At 41.1% G+C, this 22,266-nt stretch overlaps 1 protein-coding gene across 1 annotated transcript in view; it reads left to right on the top strand.

Moving 5' to 3' along the window:
- Positions 1–22,266, top strand: part of LOC111147295 (dedicator of cytokinesis protein 4-like) — a gene marked incomplete at its 5' end in the record, with an annotated part of 117,611 nt that overhangs the window by 81,033 nt on the left and 14,312 nt on the right. The window contains 9 exons of the mRNA XM_022503251.1: positions 9,964–10,140; positions 10,878–10,961; positions 14,609–14,728; positions 15,065–15,186; positions 15,514–15,634; positions 16,689–16,770; positions 16,927–17,036; positions 19,543–19,615; positions 21,364–21,477. Coding sequence (XP_022358959.1) covers positions 9,964–10,140; positions 10,878–10,961; positions 14,609–14,728; positions 15,065–15,186; positions 15,514–15,634; positions 16,689–16,770; positions 16,927–17,036; positions 19,543–19,615; positions 21,364–21,477 — 1,003 coding nt within the window. The remainder of the gene's footprint in view (positions 1–9,963; positions 10,141–10,877; positions 10,962–14,608; positions 14,729–15,064; positions 15,187–15,513; positions 15,635–16,688; positions 16,771–16,926; positions 17,037–19,542; positions 19,616–21,363; positions 21,478–22,266) is intronic.

Here is a 22,266-nt window from a genome sequence, read left to right as displayed (position 1 = left end):
CATCTGAGACCTCAAGCCTTGTCCTCCAGGTCTGTCTTTCCCACATCAATAATTATTTGGAATAGATGGAGTCTCCAAGTAGGATTCACGGGATTCCTCATCCAGGGACTACATTTAAATTATGAAATATTCCATTTTGTACTTCAAAGAGTTATAACACTTTTCTGGGACATTCTGTAGGAAATCATGTCTCCTGGCTTCTGGGTATTATTAGTATAAGCAGTTTTCACTGAGGACACAGATACTATCTCATCCTCCTGGCAATTTATCTTAGTCTGTTTACTTGAAGGTTCAGTTGACGAGGGGATAAGACCCAATCACCTGCCTTGTTTTCTATCCCCCAAGGATATTTTCTCCTCCATTAAAGAGAGTGAATGAATCACAGGCCAGCTGCTTCAAGGTCTTCCTCCCAGCTGCCTTCCTGGCTTAGTGGGATGACTAGGTGCTCCATGCTCATTCACACACTCCCTACCCCAGACCTTAAAACAACCATTTCTCCAATAACTCCTGCATCTTTGTAGTGGAAAACAAGATTTAAAGATCACAATCTGGGGACTAGATGAAAAATAATTCCTCAGTAAACATCTTTTTACACAATATTCTTTGCATACTTCTTTGACCGTCTCCTTAGAATAATTTCCCTAAAAGTGAATTGATCTATTAATGAGTACACAATTTAACCTTTGATTCATGGGCCAACGGTGGCATGTACCACCTTATGTCCTGTCTGGTGGGGATAACTGTTCTTGGGAATACCCATTTTCCCAACAACCCTTCAACTCTGGGTGTTGTGTTATTTTAATCTTTCCAACTAACTGATAAAAATTGATCATACTAGGGTTAATTTTTCTTTTTGGCATTTGTTGAATGCTAGGTAAGAATATATATTTTTGGTACATCTGGGTGGCTCAGTTGATTACGCACCTGCCTTTGGCTCAGGTCATGATCCCAGGGTCCTGGGATCAAGTCCCACATCGGGCTCCCTGGTCAGCGGGTAGTCAGCTTCTCTCTCTCTCTCTCAAATAAATAAATAAGATCTTTTTAAGATTTTATTTTATATCATTAAGGTAGAGGTCAGTGATTCAACCATATTATATAATACCCAGTGCTTATTACATCATGTGCCCTCCTTACTGCCCATCACCCAGTTACCTCATCTCTCCACTCCGTGCCCCTCCAGCAACCCTCAGTTTGTTTCCTATGATTAAGAGTCTCTTATGGTTCATCTCCCTCTTTGATTTCCTCTTCTTTTATTTTTTTCCTCTCTTCTCCTATGATCCTCTGTTTTGTTTCTTAAATTCCACGTATCAGTGAGATTATACAATAATTATCTTTCTCTGATTGACTTACTTCCCTTAACATAATACCCTCTAATTCCATCCACATCGTTGCAAATGGCAAGATTTCACTTTTTCATGGCTGAGCAGTATGTGTGTATGTATGTGTGTGTGTATATATACACACACACACACACATATATACCACATCTTCTTTATCCATCCATCTGTTGACATATATATATGTATTTTATATATATATATATTATTATATGTATTATATATATATATATATATATATATATATATATATATATATCAATCACATCTTTATCCATTCATCTGTTGATGGACATCTGGGCTCTTTCCATAGTTTGGCTATTGTGGACATTACAGCTATAAATACATGGGGTGCAGGTGCCCCTTGGGATCACTGCATTTGTATCCTTTGGATCACTGCATTTGTATCTTTGTAATAGATACCTAGTAGTGTAATTACTGGGTAGTAGGGTAGCTCTATTTTCAACTTTTTGAGGAGTCCTCATACTGTTTTCCAGAGTGGCTGCACCAGCTTGCATTCCCACCAACAGTGTAAGAGGGCTTCCCTTTCTCCACATCCTCACCAATATCAATGGTTTCCTGACCTGTTAATTTTAGCCTTTCTGACCAGTGTGAGATGGTATATTACTGTTTGGTTTTGATTTGTATTTCCCTGATGCCAAGTGATGTTGAGCATTTTTTCATGTGTCTGTTAGCCATTTGTGTGTCTTTGGAGAAATACTTGTTCATGTCTTCTGGCCATTTCTTGACTGGATTATTTGTTCTTTGGGTGTTGAGTTTGATAAGTCCTTTATAAATGTTGGATACTAGCCTTCTATCTGCAAAGACATTTGCAAATATCTTCTTCCATTCTGTCAGTTTCTTTTGGTTTTGTTGACTGTTTCCTTTGCTGTGCAAAAGCTTCTTATCTTGATGAAGTCACAGTAGTTCATTTTTGCCTTTGTTTCCCTTGCCTTTGGGATGTGTCTAGCAAGAAGTTGCTGTGGCTGAGGTCGCAGAGATTACTGCCTGTGTTTTCTTTCCTCTAGGATTTTGATGGGTTCCCATCTCACATTTAGGTCGTTCATCCATTTGGAGTCTATATTTATATATGGTGTAAGAAAGTGATCCACTTTCATTCTGCGTGTGGCTAATTTTCCCAACATCATTTGTTGAAGAGACTGTCTTTTTTCCATTGGGTATTCTTTCCTGCTTTGTCAAAGATTAGTTGACCATAGAGTTGAGGGTCCATTTCTGGGTTCTCTCTTCTGTTCCATTGATCTATGTGTCTGTTTTTGTGCCAGTACCATACTATCTTGATGATTATAGCTTTGTAATAGAGCTTGAAGTCCAGAATTATTATGCCACCAGCTTTGGTTTTCTTTTACAACATTCCTTTGGCTATTTGGGGGTCTGTTCTTGTTCCATACAAATTTTAGTATTATTCCAGCTCTGTAAAAAAAAAAGTTGATCGTATTTTGATAAGGATTCCATTAAATATATAGATTGCTCTAGGTAGCATAGACATTTTAACAATATCTGTTCTTCCAATTCATGAACATGGAATGTTTTTCCATTTCTTTGTGTCTTCCTCAATTTCTTGAATGAGTGTTTTATAGTTTTCTGAGTACAGATCCTTTGCCTCTTTGGTTAGGTTTATTCTTAGGTATCTTATGGCTTTTGGTGCAATTGTTAATGGGATCAATTCCTTAATTCTCTCTCTTCTGTTTCATTGATAGTGTATAGAAATGGAACTGATTTCTGTGCATTGATTTTTATATCCTGACACTTCAATGAATTCCTGTATGAGTTCTAGCAGTTTTGGTGTGGGGTCTTCTGGGTTTTCCACATAGAGTATCATGTCATCTGAGAAGAATGAGAATTTGACTTCTTTGTCGATTCAGATGCCTTTTATTTCTTTTTGTTGTCTGATTGCTGACTCTAGGACTTCTGGTACTCTCTTGAACAACAGTGGTTATAGTGGACATCCCTGCCATGTTCCCAACCTTAGGAGGAAAGTTCTCAGTTTTTCCCCATTGAAAATGATATTCGCTGTGGGTTTTTCATAGATGGCTTTGGTGATATTGAGGTATGTTCCCTCTATCCCTACACTGTGAAGAGTTTTGATCAAGAAAGGATGCTGTACTTTGTTAAATGCTTTTTCTACATCTGTTGAGAGGATCATATGGTTTTTGTCCTTCCTTTTATTAATGTAGTGTATCACATTGATTAATTGATTTGCAGATGTTGAACCAACCTTGAAGCCCAGGAATAAAGCCCATTTTGTTGTAGTGAATAATCCTGTTAATGTACTGTTGGATCCTATTGGTTTGTATCTTGGTGAGAACTTTTGCATCCATGTTCATCAAGGATATTGGTCTGTAATTCTCCTTTTTGATGGGGTCTTTGTCTGATTTGGGGATCAAGGCAATGCTGGCCTCAAAAAACAAGTTTGGAAGTTTTCCTTCCATTTCTATTTTTTGAAACAGCTTCAGAAGAATCAGTATTAATTCTTCTTTAAATGTGTGGTAGAATTACCCTGGGAAGCCATCCAGCCCTAGACTCATGTTTGTTGGGAGACTTTTGATGACTGCTTTAACCTCCTGACCAGTTATGGGTCTGTTCAGGTTTTCTATTTCTTCTGTTTCAGTTTTGCTAGTTTATACATCTCTAGGAATGCATCCATTTCTTCCAGATTGCCTAATTTGTTGGCATATAGTTGCTCATACTATGTTTTTATAGTTGTTTGTATTTCTTCAGTGTTGGTTGTGATCCCTCCTCTTTCAATCATTATTTTATTTCTTTGGGTCTTTTCTCTTTTCCTTTTGATAAGTCTAGCCAGGGGTTTAGCAATCTTATTAATTCTTTCAAAGGACCAGCTCCTAGTTTCATTGATCTGTTCTACTGTTCTTTTGGTTTCTGTTTCATTGATTGCTGCTATAATCTTTATCATTTCTTTTCTCCTGCTGGGTTTAAGCTGTATTTGCTGTTCTTTCCCCCAGCTCCTTTAGGTGTAAGGTTAGGTTGTGTATTTGAGACCTTTCTTGCTTCTTGAGAAACTTGTATTGCTATATATCTCTCTCCTGGATCACCTGAAATAATTGTGTTTTCATTTTCAATTTCCTGGTTGACCCATTCATTCATTAGTAGGATGCTCTTTAGCCTCTATGTATTTGAGTTCTTTCCAAATTTCCTGTTGTAATTGAGTTCAAGTTTCAAAGCATCGTGGTCTGAAAATATGCAGGGAATGATCCCAATCTTTTCATACCAGTTGGGACCTGATTTCTGACCCAGTATGTGATCTGGTCTGGAGAATGTTCCAGGTGCACTTGAGAAGAATATGTGTTCTGCTGCTTTAGATTGGAATGGTCTGAATATATCTGTGAAGTTCATCTGGTCCAAAGTGTCATTCAAAGCTCTTGTTTCCTTGTTGATCTTCTGTTTAGATTATCTGTCCATTGCAGTGAGTGGGGTATTAAAGTCCCCTACTATTATTGTATTATTATCAATGTGTTTCTTTAATTTTGTTATTAATTGGTTTATATAATTGGCTGCTTCCATGTTAGGACCATAAATAAGTACAATTGTTAGGGCTTATTGGATAGACACTTTAATTATGATATAGTGTCCTTCCTCATCTCTTATTACAGTCTTTGGTTTAAAGTCTAATTTGTCTGATATAAGGATTGCCACCCCAGCTTTCTTTTGATGTCCATTAGCATGGTAAATGGTTTTCAACCCCCTCACTTTCAATCTGGAGGTGTCTTTGGGTCTAAAATGAGTCTCTTGCAGATAGCATAGTGATGGTTCTTGCTTTTTTATCCAATCTGGTACCCTTTGTCTTTTGGTTGGGGCATTTAGGTCATTTACATTCAGAGTAACTACCGAAAGATACGAATTTAGTGCCTTTGTATTACTTTACAGAGTCACTGTTTCTGTATATATTGTCTCTGTTCCTTTCTGGTCTATGTTACTTTAGGGCTCTCTCTTCACTTAAAGGTTACCTTTTAATATTTCTTACAGGGCTGGTTTGGTGATCACAAATTCTTTTAGTTTCTATTTGTCCTGGAAACTTTTTATCTCTCCTTCTCTTTTGAATGACAATGTAGCTGAATAAAGTTTTCTTGGCTGCATATTTTCCTCATTTAGCACCCTGTATATATCATTCCAGTCCTTTCTGGCCTGCCACATCTCTGTGGACAGGTCTGCTGCCAGCCTAATGTTTCTATCCTTGTAAGTTACAGACCTCTTGTCCTGAGCTGCTTCCAGGATTTTTCTCTTTGTCTTTAAGATTTGCAAGTTTCCCTATTATATGGTGGGATGTTGACCTATTTTTATTGATTTTGAAGGGGGTTCTCTGTGCCTCCTGGACTTGAATGCCTGTTTCCTTCCCCAAAATAAGGAAGTCCTCCACTATAATTTGCTCTAGTATACCTTCTGCCCACCCCACCCTCCACTTTCCTCTTCTTCTGGCATCCCAATTATTCTAATATAGTTTGAGTTTATTGTATCACTTATCTCTCGAATTCTCCCCTCATGATCTAGTAGTTATCTTTTTTCAGCTTCTTTATTATCCATAATTTTGTCTTCTATATCACTAATTCTGTCTTCTGCTTCATTTATCCTAGTTAGTGGCTCCATTTTTTATTGCCTCTCATTAATAGCCTTTTTGATTTTGACTTGGTTAGATTTTAGTTATTTTATTTCTCTAGAAAGGGATTCTCTAGTGTCTTCTATGCTTTTTTCAAGACCAGCTAGAATCTTTGTAGCTGTTATTCTGAACTCTAGTTCTGACATCTTACTTATATCCATACTGAGTAGGTCCCTGGCAGTCAGTACTGCCTCTTGTTCTCTTTGTTGAGGTGAGTTTTTCCATCTTGTTATTCTGTCCAGAGAAGAATAGATGAACAAGAGAACAAAATACTAAAATGGCAGCAACAACCCCAGAGAATTAGACACTAAACTAATCAGAAGAGAGCTGAAATCAAAAAAGATAAAATAATAACTTTTTTTTTTTTTTTAAAGAGAATATAATCAGACAAGTGAACAGAACAGAGCAATACACTATATCCTTAGTGTATTTTGGTCTGTTTGTTAGAAGAAACTGCATCTCAAAATTGTAAAGAAAGAAAAACATACATATACAAAAAGAAAATTAAATGCAATAAAAGTACAGAATGTAACTCTGAAAATGAAAATTTAAAAAGATTTTTTAAAGGGAGTTGATAAAGTAGGAAATTAATGGAAAAAGGAAGGAGAAAAAAATTAAAATTGAAATAGTAAAGAATCATGGGGAAAATACCATGAATTCTATATACAGTTTTCCCCTACCACTGTAGTTTTGCAGTTCTCTGTGATCAGTAAACTTGGTCTTAGCCCCTTCTGGGGGAGGGGCCTGTTGTGCTGATTCTCAGGTCTCTTTTCCCTGGGCAGTATTATACCACCCTTGTCAGTGGCCAGGCTAAGTAAGTGGTTCCAGACTTCTCAAAGTGGCTTTTGTTCCCTGAAGGCTTTTTGTGCTGGCTTAAGAGGATGAGAATGAAAATGGCGACTTCCCAATCTCCAGTGCCAGAACCCAAAGCTCAGGGTCCCATTCAGCAGTGCACTTTCGGGGAAAAGCAGTCAGTCACTCCTGTCCCCCTGGTCTCCACGCACACTCCGTGCTCACCCAACCTGTGACTGAGTGTTTCGATCTCAGGTGTGTGACCCCTTTTTGAGTCTGCAAACCCCGCAGGCTCCTTCGATACATACTTGCACCACTCCTCCCCAGGGGAGGAAGGGGGTTCTTACCACAGCTCTGCTGCTTGCTGGGCCCCTGCTCAGAGAGTAGTCACCAGACTGTGCTGCTGTTTGCGGTATATGGCAGCACCAAGCTCATAGCCCACTCCAAGGCTTGCTAACTACAGCCGGCTTCCCTGCTCCGATGCCTGGGAGCTCTGCTCCACTGGTCACCCGATCTTCCTTTGACTCCGGGGATCCTGAGACCACACTCTCCTTCACAGGATTTTGCCCTGCTTTCAGGCAGAGACGTCCTTCACCATAGCAGACTTAAAGTTCTGATTTTGTGCTCGCCTGCTATGTCACTTTCCAGTAGCTCCATAGGCTTCCCCTCCCCCAGTTTATCTTCCAAAATATCCCCTCAGATTTGCTTCTCAGCACCTCCTACCTTGCAGAAAGTGGTCGCTTTTCTATTTGTAGAATTGCAGCAATTCTTTTCTTAGATCTCCGGTTGAGTTCACAGGTGTTCAGAGTGATTTGATAGATAACTAGCTGAATCCCTGGGACCAGAGGAAATTAAGGTCTCCTTCTCTGCCATCTTGGACTATTCTCCCATTTTGTTTTCTTTTTAAATTTTTTTCATATTAGTAGCATTTGAATTTATAAAGATGAGCATGTTTTTTTTTTACCATTGGCCAAAACACATATAAAATTTTCCGTCTTAATTATTTTTAAGTGTACAGTACAACAGAGTTAACTATGTGTGCATTCTTATGCAACAGATCAGTTTCATCTCACAAAACGAAAATTCTATACCCACTGAACGTTTCCCCTCTTCCTCCTCCCCAGCCCTGCCAACCACTGTCCTGCTTTCTAAGATATCTTTTTAACTTTCAGTCCATCCGAGTCCTCAGCCTTTTACTTCCTGGTTCAGCTTTTGTGCTTATAAAACAAATGTTTATTGTCACAAATAAATACCCACTTGCCAGCGCTCAGTCAGGGAACATTGCTACTAGCACCCTAGAGGCTTTTCATGTACCCCTTTCTAGTGACAACTCGCTCCCTTTCTCTTACATCACCACTGTCCTCACTTTTATGGTATCCATTCCCTTTCTTGGTTGATCCTCTAAGTTTGTTTCTCTAAAACAAGTCAATTTAGTTTTGCGTGATTCCAAACTTTATGTAACAGTATCATAGTCTGTATATTCTGATTTGGTTCTGTCACTCAGTATTATTTGAATGTTAGTCCATGTTATTACCTGTGACTGAAGTTTGTTTGCATTGCTGGGTGCTATTCCATTGTGTGAACATACCATGATATATTTATGCATTCTCTTATCAACAGACAGGGATTTTTGAGACATTTATGACCATTTTTGTACACACATTTTCTTCACACACATCTACATACATCTCCTACTCCACTTTTTTTTCCAGAGATAGGCATACATAGAACTGCATGTAGGACCATGAAATATAGTAAAGAAATCATTAACTTTAGTAGATAATGCCAGACTGTTTTCCAAAGTGATTGAAACGATTTGAACTACCAACAGCCAAAATTGAGAGAGTCTAGTAACACATTCTCACCATCATTTGCTGTTGTCCTATTTTTTTTTTTGTCATTTAGTGAGTGTTTAGTAGTATATTACTGTGGTATCATTTTTTATGTTGTTGATCACAAGTAAGGTTCCACACCTTTTTATGTATTTACTGGCCATTTGGATTTCTTCCTTTGTAAAGTATCCATGTAGATGTTTTGATTACTGTGGTGGTGTTTTTCATGTTGATCACAAGTGAGGTTCCACACCTTTTCATGTATTTACTGACCATTTGGATTTCTTCCTTTATAAAGTGTCCATGTAGAGACTTTGCTCATTTTTTTACTGGGTCATTTGCCATTTGCCATCTTGTTTTTGAGAGTTCATTATATATTCTGGACATAGGCTCTTTGATGGTTTTATATGTTATAAATATCTTCTCCTTTTTTGCTTATCTTTCCTTCTCTTCATAATGCCTCCTAATGAATGTATAATCTTAATTTTGACATAGTCAAATTAGTCTAGTACTTTTCAGTGTTGTTTGAAGATGATGTAAGTGACCTTTAAAAATCTAATTTGTTTCCTTAACTGGAAAAAACCAATATTTAAATGTGCTTATTGTAAGCTTGAATTCTTTACAGCTAAGAACTTGGCAGACCTTCTCTTCAAAGAGAATGTCAATGACAGTAATGGCCACAATGTTCAACATTTGAAGAACACTTTCATCATTTTCACATTTAGGTTCCCCATATAACCTAGAATTTTTAAATCATTATAATTCTGTTTGGCTCTCCTTCAACAAATAGATCCTACAGCATATACGATTATCTTATTTTCCATAACTCCCAACCGAGTACCATCCTGTGCTACCTTATGGTGCTGTTATATGTGCATATGGGGTCCATATGGGCATATGTCCCATCTTTCCAACTGGGCTGAAACTCCTTGACATCAGAGGATTTGTAAATGCATCTTTGTATCTCCTGTGATGCTCTGCATTAAGTAAGCAACTAAAAAGGTGATAATAATATGCAGGGCCCCTGAATATTTAGTCCTTCAAAAGAAAAGAAAAATGAGTTTTAACAGACATGAGATCCTCGGATTTTCTTTTAAGGATTACATGGCTTCTTGCAGTGCTAATATAGGGTTGATGGTTGTTGATTATCCCTGCCACGTTTCAACCACTCAGTATAATCACCTTCACTTTCCAGACCTTTAAATGAACAGCTGATTTGTCTTCCACATCCTTGTCTAGTCTACTGTATGGCCCCTGGTGGAGATACTGATTGGAGCCAAGGGCGAGCACAGATAATTCAGAGCACGGATAATCTACTTTCTTCTTAAATGTCACAAAATCCAAAATATGTTTATGTGCATTTGCTTCTCAGGTAGAAATGAGTCCTCTGGAAAATGCAATTGAAGTGTTGGAAAATAAGAATCAGCAGCTGAAGACTCTGATTAGTCAGTGTCAGACAAGACAGATGCAGAATATTAATCCCTTGACCATGTGCCTGAATGGAGTTATAGATGCTGCGGTTAATGGTGGAGTTTCCAGGTATCAAGAGGTAAGGATTAGGTATTGTTGTTTGAAAGTTTTTAAATTGATTTCTTAGGGCCTCAGAAGTCTTTTTTCAAAATAAATACACAAATCCCCATGCTAAAAAGGGTTACAATTGACACAGAGTTCTTGGTTAAATAGAGGAAACAGTTATTTGCGATGCACACTTAGTTAACACCATTTTCCGATATGTGGTATTTTGAGGATAGTGTGTGTGTGTGTGTGTGTGTGTGTGTGTGTGTGTGTGTGTGTGTTCTTGGATAAATAAAGTGATCAGGTTATAAAAATTACTTAATAAATGTCAACCTTAAACCATTTCCCTGACCAAGGAGGTTCACAGGCATAGACATGTCTGATCTTGTTTAGAAGATACTTTAAACAGACTTTTCATCTGCCCTTGTGGTTTTAAACAGAAAGCCCCAACAGCCTGGAAGGTGAGAGGCCACCATTTTTGTCACACTGAATCTTAAAGCACTTTATTTTAGGATATAATGCTCATTGATTTGGATTTGCTGTTTGCTTGCTTTACCACAGATACTTATTTACACAATTGCTGCTCTCCCTTAAACAATCCTTTCCTTGTATTCCCTTTCTGACCAGCTGCCCACAGTAGGAGTCGTTCCTCCTGCCCTACAAATGTGGTTGACAGTGGTGTTTCTTCCAAGATGCCAGGCCTTTAGAAGCGGCTGTGTCTCTCACTTTTTAACTGTCCTGAAGTAAACTGACTCTCCATTCTCTTTCTAGGCATTTTTTGTCAAAGAATATATCTTAAGTCACCCTGAAGATGGAGAGAAAATTGCACGGTTAAGAGAGCTGATGCTTGAGCAGGTAAGTTGGGGACAGAAGCCGGTTACCTGCTCTTTCCTGCCTAGATATGCATGGTTACCCAGAGACCCATCTCCCTGGTTTTCTGTATCAGTGTTCTAATAGAAGCGGTCAGCCAAAGGTTATAGATTCATCTGTAATGTATTCCACCTTGCTCATTTTCACTTCTACTCTCCAGTCCAATGCAAAAATAAATTTAACAGTGAGTAAATTATGGCAGCCCCTTATGACAGACAATTTCATGTAGTTTCTTGGAATACTGTTTGAACATTCTCTCCCTAAAGGCTTGCTGTAGGCTTGAGGCCAACTTTTCACTCAAAATTTTGGGCTCCCATAAGTTCAGGCCAACTTAAAATAAATGAATAGGTAAATGAATGAGAGAAGGAATGAGATTCTTACTTAAGTGTTCCAGTGAAGGGGCAATCAATAGACTTTGCTTTAAAAAAAAGACTAAACCTATAGATGATAGGATATGGACAAAATGAGGTAACAAATGCATCATTTTCTATTGCCAAAAAGCATAGTTTATTTTTATTTATATAGTTCCAGCAAGCACAAAGAACTAGAGTAATCTCTTGCCTGCTGTGTTCCTGCAGCTAGCTCTCGGCCTGAAAATGGTTTGAAAACCTAGGTAGGAGACATAATAGTTAAGAGGCTGAGGTAAATAGGAAATAAGGACATTTAACACTCATAAACAGTGGAATACATATGAAAAGATGTGACCAAAGCATCTCCTTCTACTTGATAATACCAAATTAATCAACAAATAAGGCATGCCCTTTTGGGTAAGAAAATGATGAGGTTGGATCTGATTTTCATCATTTTATGCTCTGCAGGCTTAATCCACAAAACTTAATACTGGGGAGATAGAAGTGGCCATGGACAGGTACCATGGCTGGAAGAGGGTCAGTTATACAGCTTCTGGAAAAAAGAAAGGAGTTACTTTAAGGTGACCTGCAAGGAAATCGAGAATAAGCTAAGTTCTCGATGTGGCCCTGGTGCTCTGTAGATACTAGAAGTGAGCAAGTTAGTTTATCCAGTTCTTAGGATTATGGAATGACTGTGGCCTTTGTTGATATTCAAAAATCAGTATTTAACCTGAGTACAGTCTCTTGCGAGTGGCTTGCCTCACTGCAGGACTCAATTGGTGTTCAGTCTGACTGAATTCTTTCCCCTGCATTAAAATTAAAAGGGCCAAGAAGACTCTCAAGAAAAATAAATTGGGAACTTTTGTTTCCTCCACATCCTGTCTGATGTTCATAGGGCCTTGTGGAAAGAGCCTTGGTATAGGAGACTTTAGATCTCTGTCATAGGATAAGCGGTGCAAGTGACTGCCACGTGACTTTGGGCGATCACACCATCTCTTTGAGACCATAGCAGTGGGGGATTAGGCTAGCCGAGGCCACCATTCTCGGCTGGATCTCTGTGAGGTGATTCAGATAAACTACCTGGGGGCCTCGGAAATGCTCTGCCCCAGTGGCTCTTCCAGAAAGGACTTGTTGAGCCAGCTGCTGGGAGTGGTGGCCATCGACAGACACTATTGGTGCTCTGGTCCTTCAGCCATTGCCTCAGCTGCCAAATGCCGCCTGGCCCAACATCACCACCTTCCTGGCTGTCCCGCATCCAGTGACTGAGGAAGAAACAGCCCAGCCATCTGGGCCCAATAACAGCACAACCCTCACAGCCTGGTTGAGGCCCAGAGATCCCCTGGTGTGGGCAGAGGCTGACATGACTGCCATGTTCCCAGATTCTTTTTAGTCAGTCCTGCTTCTGTGCCTCCTTCACACAGACAGTGATGCCAGGTGACTCCTCAGTAAACATCCTCATCTCCATGCCACGGTCTACTCCTGGGAGAACCCAACCTTCGACGTGATTTGGACAAAACAGAATTTGCCTTATAGCGAGTGTTTAAAAACTGGATTCCTGCCCTTGAGGTCAACTCTTCCACGCCCTTTTCCCTTCATTAGACCCTTCCTTTACCCCTCAGACATCCACTCCACCCTCACTACTCCTTTTTTTTTTTTTTTTTCTCACTACTCCCTTTAAAGGTGTCCTTGAGGTTTGAGGTATTTTTATCTTTATGCAGATATGCTGGCAGTGGGTAGGGGCTGCCACAGTCCTGTCCCCCTACAGAAGGTGCTGGACACTTTAACCCACCAGGTTCAGTCCTGTTTGACCTGAGCTTTCAATCTTAAATCTTCACAAGATATAAAGATAAAACCCAGTGTGATAAAAACCCATGGTATGATATGCTTTCCTCACAGTCCATGAAATTTGTTTTTCTGACCACTTTAGTACGGGGCATTTTTTTTTTAAATGTAAAAGGCAGCTGACACTCAGAGGAGTTAAGCAGTATTCATAGTTAAAGAACAAAAGAAACTTGAATGTTTGTGTTTATCTCTTTTGGGACTTCACCACTGGAAACCGCCCCCCCCCCCTTTTTAAGTAGGAGCTGCTCCTTATTGCATTATAAGTGAACCAGAATAATCGTTCTTTAACAAAAACAAAAAGCATAGCAACTATGATAGAATTTCTGTTCCCATTTTACCTGCATGTCTTCCTCAACAAATTTTGGAAATCTTGAGCCCGGGGGGGTTGTGGAGAGGCACAGCAGAACCTGATGGAAGAGAAAAGAGTATTATGGAAAAGGGAGTGTCATCCAGAGAAGAGATCCCTTGGGGAGCAACTCCTTCCCAGTCCTGTGCAATGTAGACGGGGGCCAAGCGACACATAAGTGCTTAGAAGGGAGAGCAGTGTGGAGATTCCTCAAGAAATTAAAAATAGAGCTTCCCTATGACCCTGCAATTGCACTACTGGGTATTTACCCCAAAGATACAGATGTAGTGAAAAGAAGGGCCATCTGTACCCCAATGTTTATAGCAGCAATGGCCACGGTCGCCAAACTGTGGAAAGAACCAAGATGCCCTTCAACAGATGAATGGATAAGGAAGATGTGGTCCATATACACTATGGAGTACTATGCCTCCATCAGAAAGGATGAATACCCAACTTTTGTAGCAACATGGACGGGACTGGAAGAGATTATGCTGAGTGAAATAAGTCAAGCAGAGAGAGTCAATTATCATATGGTTTCACTTACTTGCGGAACATAACAAATAACGTGGAGGACAAGGGGAGATGGAGAGGAGAAGGGAGTTGAGGGAAATTGGAAGGGGAGGTGAACCATGAGAGACTATGGACTCTGAAAAACAAGCTGAGGGTTTTGAAGGGGCGGGGCGTGGGAGGTTGGGGGAACCAGGTGGTGGGTATTGGAGAGGGCACGGATTGCATGGAGCACTGGGTGTGGTGCAAAAACAATGAATACTGTTACGCTGAAAAGAAATAAAAAATTAAAAAAAAAAAAAACTGAAAAAAAAGGGGGGGGGGTTTGTTATTCCAGATCTAAAATATACTGCAAAGAAACTTTGGGTAGCAGGAAAATCAGAAATACTTCAGTTTGAATCCCCATTTGTCTATTAGTATGTGCAGGATTGTTCTGATCCTCACCTGTAAATGAAGGATTGCTCCTCTGTGGGGTGGAGAGGATTAGCTATAGCAGATGCAGAGTGCATGGTACAGTGCTTGACCCCTAGCAGGCACTTGGTGGAGTTATTCATTGATGTGGGTTTTTTCCTTGTCTCGTTCTCAAGGCACAGATTTTGGAATTTGGTTTGGCCGTGCACGAGAAGTTTGTACCTCAAGATATGAGACCCCTACACAAAAAGCTGGTCGACCAGTTCTTTGTGATGAAGTCAAGTTTAGGGATTCAGGTACGTACCCAAAGTGGCCATAGGGGGCAGTCTGACCACTCCCTGTTTGCTTTTTGTTAGAGGGACGATGAAGTATCCAAGAGTGACATCTTTTGGTTTTTCTACCAAAGTGCACCATCTTACCATGGAGTCCTCCAGTATTAAAATTTTGCATCATCTTCTATTTGCCCTGTTCAACTTTTAAGAGAACAAAAAAGGGCAAGAAAGCTTAATAATACCAAAACTTAACCTTTTTAAACTTACATAAAGATTTCATAACAATATGCTAAAATACCTCACAAGTTATTTTGCCCCTACGATTGCTCATCTGAAATATTTCCCTCACTCCCTCTCTAGGAGTTCTCTGCTTGTATACAAGCCAGTCCAGTCCATTTTCCTAATGGAAGCCCCCGCGTGTGTAGAAACTCAGCCCCTGCTTCCCTGAGCCCAGATGGTACCAGGGTAATTCCTAGACGCAGGTAAGTCATATTCTGAATTATCTTACAATTTGGCATCCCCACAAGATGATCTGGAATGATTCTCTCATTCTTTATGGCACAGTTTGTCAAATATGCTATTTCTTAATGAAATAATTAACCTGTGAGGCAGCTGCAGACATCTGTCACTGGTAAAACAGCAAAAGCATGAGAAATAAATAAACTCAAACATTTGATTGTATTGAGGCAAACAAGAGACAACAAAATGGGATGTATATTTTTTTTTCCTTTGGTTTTATACCACACCAGCATGCGATAAAGTACAATTCAGAGACTGAGTTAATGACCATTTTTTTTCCCCCAAAACAGCCCATTAAGTTACCCAGCTGTCAACCGATATTCTTCCTCCTCACTGTCCTCACAAGCTTCTGCTGAAGTAAGCAATATTACAGGGCAATCAGAAAGCTCTGATGAAGTCTTTAACATGCAGGTACTTGATTGGCTTTTTAATCGTCTGGTCGTGTGTATTCCTTTTCTGTCTCAATCATGAGAGTTTCTGTTCAGTCTGCTGGGCTCATGAACAGATCTGCAAGCAAGAACGTTGAGTTAAGGACAAAGCTTTAAACACTCTTACTGCTTTGTTGGTCTCTGGACCCTCCAAAGAGGTTTCTCCCAAAACTGCCCCCTCCACTCTCAGAAGACATGAGCAAGAACGGGAAAGCCCAGGCACACTGTGCAGGGCTGGCATTGAAACCTGCCTCTGGTTTGCGTCTTCAGTTTGGGACCCTGGGAGCCTGTCACCACACTCTAGCTGCCTCTTAGCCTGGCGACGTGGCCTTTTTGCTTCATAGTACATGGTTGAGAGGGCCATTATAAAATTCCTCTACCTCTGTTCCTGTCAGAAAATTTTCATAATAAAAAGATTTTTACTGAAGAAACAAAATAGTTTTTAAGGACATTAGTTAGGGTAACTCCTGCCACACAAAATTCTATTCAGACCCTACTAATAATAGAGTATTTACACTGATTAGTAAGAAGCAGCTAAAATTTCCCTCTCCGCTGTCTTTAGAAAATGGGCATGGCACCTACTGCCAAATTTATGCCTTGAGCACATTTTTGAAGAAAACAAGAAGGTGTCTTCTGCTCTTTAGAAGCAGTCCCCTATCTCTGTGGCGTCGGCTGGGAGTCCTTCCAGTGTCCCTTAGTCGGCAAGGGCACTGCTACCTGCTCCTCGGTCCCAGGGTGTCCCGGAAACTAACGTGAATGTGTTCCTTTAGCTGGAGTCAAAATCTCAGATTTTTTTTTTTTTTTTCGGAGTATTTTGTTTTTAAATCTCAAATTCGTGATTAATTCAGACAGGCTTCCTTATCAGTCTGATTTTTCTCTAGTTCTAAATGGCCCTTTGCTTTTCGTTTTCATTTTGTTTTGTTCTGGTTTGTTTTTTGGCTCCTTTGAAAGGAAAGGGCAGGGATTTTGTTTTCAATATGTCCGTGTTGTGTGGAGTCTCTAAGCCGTGGGTGATAACAGCTCCTGTGTATTTGCAGCCAAGTCCATCTACCTCAAGCTTGAGTTCGACTCACTCTGCTTCTCCTAATGTGACAAGTTCTGCCCCCTCGAGCGCCAGAGGTCAGTGGCAGGGTGTGGGGTTGACTGAGGGTGCCGCGTGGGAGCTGTGGCCCTCGGGTTCCTGAAGGATGGCCAGCGGCCACGGCACACAAGCCCTGTCCTCCCGGCAGGTCTAGCACCTCACCCTGACGATCCTTCCTTTTCTTCTCTTCCCAGCTTCCCCCTTGTTGTCTGACAAACACAAACATTCCCGAGAAAACTCTTGCCTGTCCCCGAGAGAGAGACCGTGCAGTGCCATCTACCCAACACCTGTGGAACCTTCTCAGGTAGTCCTTGGGGGACGGAGATCCTAGAAAACAAGCCGATGTCTGGAATTGCTTACATATCTCTGCAGAAAAACCCTGTACCTGCCAGAGGCAACCAGATGGGCTTTGTTAGACAACAAGTTGATCTGAGTGAAGAGTGAACCTCTGTTCCATGCCTGTTGTTCACAGTTTCCGTTGGAGCCATATTTCTGATACAGATACATAGGTTGTTGCCTGAGCAGTCGAGCAGAACGGAAAATGGGAAATGATTCTTCCCTCCTTGACCTAGCTCTCTAGTTCATTGCTGCTATTTAAACAGGACAATGGGTAATTAGGTGAATGAGCTGGAGTGTCTGTGAGTGTTTGCGTGTGTGTACCAGGAATTTCAAGCAACTTTCTCCATTAGCCAAAAATCCTGGAGAAACATGATCTGTCCAGCAGCCTTTCTTTTGGCAGCTACCTAGTTTGAAAGAGCTTCACTTGATTCCTTTCTGAGGTACCCAGGAGCACAAGGACAATTTCCGTTCACCTTTGCCATTCTTTAATGTGTTGAGAGAAAAGCAGTTGGGGGCCCAGGTTTTCCCTGTACCCCAAGGAGTAAAGGCCCATGGTCCTCAGCTCCTGCCAGGACTTGATTTTGAAGTGATCCTGATGTAGGAAAGATGTTAGGGTTCGAAGCGGATGGCCAAGAAGAAACTTTTGAGACATCTTTGGTGCAAAAAGGTGATTTTATTAAAGAACAGGGGTAGGACACATAGGTAGAAAGAGCTGCACCCCAGGGTCATGAGGAATGGCCCATTATAGACTTTCAAGTTGGGAGGGGCTTAGGGATAGCGTAAGTCTCTAAGGAATTTGGAAGCAAGGTTTCCAGAACCTTGAGGAGACTAGCTATTATTGGGAAAAGGTCATTTATTACCATCTAATAAAACCTGAGTCATGAGAGGTTCAGATGTATATCGGTGGGCGATATGCTTGTGGGATGATTGCCAACATGTATCTGTGGGGGAGGGGTTAGAGATAAAGGAATTTTCCAAAAGGATTGTTATATGTTAAAGTATACTTACAGGATCCTAGGGGCCAGGGGTGGGAAGAGGGATTAGGCTAGGATTGCCTTTTGTCCTTAGCAAAGTGTCAACATGTAGGCAGTTGAGTCACTAGAGGAATGTTCCTCTGCCTATTTCAAGGATGTGTCAATGGGCTGTAGGTAGTAAGGAAATTTAGTAATTTTTCTTCTGCCTTTGTTTCCCACATCCATCCCTCTTAGTCCAGGTGAGGGCAGGGCCAAGGGCTCGGCTCTCTGGGCATTTCAGGGGCTGTGAAGGGTGGTTTCCAATGTGGAGATTCTTGGGTAGCCCTGCATTTTACGGATGATTTGGGAATAATTTAGGAGTGGAGAACAGTACTCATTTATGTTCCGGCTAATTTTTCTGTTTTTCTACATCACCCTGGCAGAAGTCTGTAGCTGCATCTGGAAGTGGATGAGAGCGAGTGGGATGTGGCTTGATTGGTTTATCTTTGCTGATTGTGTAATCTTCCCGAAAGCCCCAGGATGCCTGCTCTGAGCAACACTGCTGTCTCGCAGAAATTCTCTCTGAGCGCGTTTGGCTGAAGCAGCTCACCAGTTTTCCTTCCCTTTGTCACTTGCTGTTGCAAGGGAATTTCACACTTTGTTCCATCTGCTCCAGGAGCGCGGGTGTTGCCAGCATGGGGGACTCTGAAAACCTTCCTTGATTAGCCTCCGGCTTTTCCGCTTTTGGTAAAATGTGAAGCAGTGTGTCATTGCCAAAACCCCGATAATACACATTGCTATGGTGCATCCACTTTTAAGGTCCTGCCCTTTTTCTTTTAATGTATTAGGTGGAACCATGCAAAACTGGCATCTTTGTGGGTTAAAATCCGCAGAATATTGTCCATTTTGTGTTTTTAACCTAGGACTCAACACATGTCCATTCACTAGAGATTTTTTTGAGCTAATATCTCTTAATTCTTATGTTTCATACTGCCAGTCTAGTGTTTTATTTATAAAGAGCACCATAGCTTAACCGCTGCTTACTGTTTTTTCCTCCATTGTATTATGAAAACTTATTTACCACTTAAATTTAAAATCGAATACAAACTTTTTTTTTAAAGATTATTTATTTATTTAGTTATTTGACAGAGAGAGAGAGAGAGCACAAGTAAGCAGGGCAGCAGGCAGAGGGAGAGAGAGAGAAGCAGGCTCTCTGCTGAGCAGGGAGCCTGATGTGGGGCTCGATCCTATGACCCTGGAATCATGACCCTAGCCGAAGGCAGCGACTTAATTGACTGAGCCACCCAGGCGCCCCCGAATACAAACGTCTTAAACTTAAGACTCTTCTCCCCTCTTTTCCTTAAATATAATTGAATTCTTGGTTCCCAGGCTCATCATGTACCATATAAAAATTATTTTGAACCAAAAGTTTCAGTTATGAGACAATCATCTCATTTTCTAGAAGGTCTCCCATCATGGCATAATGCACCATAAAAACAGACTCTTGTGCTTTTGCAGAGGCTGCTGTTTAATCATATTGGAGAAGGGGCCTTGCCACGCAGTGACCCGAATCTTTCTGCACCTGAGAAAGGTGGGTATAAAGCCAGCCCCTTCATTGCCCACCCCCCTTCCGGCAACTGTAAGGCTTTGTTTTGTCCTCATTTTCTCCAGTCTATTGTGTGTCTTTGTGGAAGGCAGATCTCCGGATCTTTAGTGATGGGGACTAATTTGCCCCTTAGGGGGTTCATGAAAGACAGTCTTTCCTGACGCATCCTTTCAAACCTGTTTTCTTGTAGAATTGAACAGCAGAATCTGAGCAAATTAGGAACCCCTCGGTTAAATGGCTTTTGGGGTCCCGTCACCAAGGCAATGCCTATGCTCCCTGAAACAAAGCTGCTGAGGAGGCAACTTGTTCGGCACAGTGAAAATAGCACCTTCCCAGATGGGTTCCCTGGTCCCACCCTTGTTTCCCTTACAGAGCTCACTCTGCCAGTTCATCCGTTGTTAGTGGGGACTCCTATACTACTACTTAGGAATTGCAATCCAGTGCATAATGGAGTGCCCTGCCTCAAGGTCATACAAAAAAATGAGAAACCCATGCATAGCGGTTAATAGCTAATTAGCATTGGTGACAGGAGATGAAGAGCAGATTCAGTGTGACCCCCTCCACCGTGCGGGTGGGGGCCAGCAGCAAGTCACCCATTTGCCTCGCGCGGGGTCAAGCCTCAAAACTCAGAGCAGTCGTGTAAGCCCAGGACTCGAGCCGCTAATGAAATGTTCCCATAAAGTGCACTTTAATTGTCCTCATTAAGAGCTAAACTGTATTGTCCTTGGACGACACGGATAGATTAACATTAAAACTTTCCTTGGGAGATTGAAACTAGGGAGATGGTAGCTGAAATGATTTTAAAACACAAATTTTGCTTTAATGTTACATGTCGAATGTTAATCCTTGCCTGGAGTGCTTAGCGTTTTTCTCAGCCCTTCTACCAAGGAAAACCACAAAGCCAATTTAAAATGAACTGAGAAAAATTAATTTTTAAGAGTGGTGATTCCATCCCCTGAAATTGATGTGGTGATTTCGAGTAAAATGTTGAAATCCCAGCTGTGTCCATCAGATGGCAGTGTCTGTACAGGGAGCAAACCACTAGCAATCTTTTTTAAGACTTGCTTTTGGAAACCTGATTTCCTAGCAGTTATTTCTAATCTTGTGTGTCTTGCCCTTGCTTCTAACAGGAGTTGTTCCATATTTCTGCATCTTACTGAAGCATGGAACAGACAAATTAAAAAAAAAGGAATGATACGGTCCGTATTCCAAATTACTTTTTTTTAAGGACATACTTCAGCCTGATCCATTGATTTCAGGAACAAGGGTCCTTTTGCCAAAGATTTGGTCAACAGGATGGTGTGGTTCACCCTGCCAGGTAGTTAAAATATTAGCCTATTACTGTCTTCCCTCTTTTTGGGTGCCACTTGTCCAGAAGTTTCCACTAAAAACTGACTTATAAAATACTTCAGCGACTGTGTCCGCCCATCTGTTATCTATTATCTAAACACATTTGTAATTCTCAGCAAGATTCCACCATTCTCCTGTGGAGATCTGTAGTTTTGTCTGACTGCTTGAGGGGAAATAAACAGACATGCTAGCACCCAATTAAATGTCAAATACAACTGTAAAGTAGAAAATTAAAGGTTTAGGAGGTTTTTTGGGTTTTTTTGTTTTTGTTTTTTAATCCAGTTGATCTTTTCATTCTGGATAATTTCGACTTTCTTCTAAGATCTCAAGTGTTCGAAGGGCAAAGTGGACCATGTGTTTTTAGCTGTGTTATTCCCTTCCAGCTGTGAATCCCACCCCTAGCAGCTGGAGCCTGGACAGTGGGAAAGAAGCCAAGAACATGTCGGATAGTGGGAAAATTATCTCTCCCCCTGTCCCTCCAAGACCCACACAAACTGGTGGGTATTTGAAGCATTTGAACAGTCACTTTTATAAAGTAACTTTTATGACTACTCCAGCTTGTCGTGAATTCCTCAGAGAAAGGTAGGCATTTGGTGTCTGAGGTAAAAACCTGAGTAGTTTAATTCATTCCCAGTGTTTTCCTTCTTTCCTGAATTTCTTACTACATTAAGTCAGACTGTACTCCATTCCTCATGAGCTCCGTAGACAGATGTTCTCCTCCTAGGCACCATCCTTAAAATTTGGGGAGGTACCCTGAGCTTTGCCAAGCCCTTAGTATTTTCTCTGTCCTTTGCTTGAACCACCTCATTCTTATCAACCTCTGCTAATTCAGCCACTTCACTCTTACTCGGGACTGATGCCAGAGTTTCACATGGCCCCGAAATAGGAACTAATTGTAACTTTGATAAGCTTGTGGGGAGCAACTAACCTCGCATCCATTGCTATCCCTTGTGTAGAGAGGTCTGTATCCAGGAGTGAGTGAAATTTCTCAGGGTGCCTGGGTGGCTCAGTCCGTTAAGTGTTCTACTATTGATTTCAGCTCAGGTCATGATCTCAGGGTCGTGGGATGGAGCCCCACATCATGTTACATAGGGCTCTGCGCTCAGTGATTGCCTGAGATTGTTTCCCTACCGCTGTGCTCCTTCCCCACACTCGCCTTCTCACTTGCATGTGCACACACAGCGAGAGCAGGACACAAGCAAGGGGAGAGGGAGAGGGAGAAGCCGGCTTCCCGCTGAGCAGGGAGTCTGATGTGGGGCTCGATCCCATGACTCTGGGATCATGAC

The sequence above is a fragment of the Enhydra lutris genome, unplaced genomic scaffold (assembly GCF_002288905.1).
Source record: "Enhydra lutris kenyoni isolate GAN:26980312 unplaced genomic scaffold, ASM228890v2 scaffoldscaffold16, whole genome shotgun sequence".
NCBI classification, from domain to species: domain Eukaryota; kingdom Metazoa; phylum Chordata; class Mammalia; order Carnivora; family Mustelidae; genus Enhydra; species Enhydra lutris.
The sequence above is the reverse complement of the archived record's forward strand: the minus strand, read 5'-3'. Positions and strand labels throughout refer to the sequence as shown.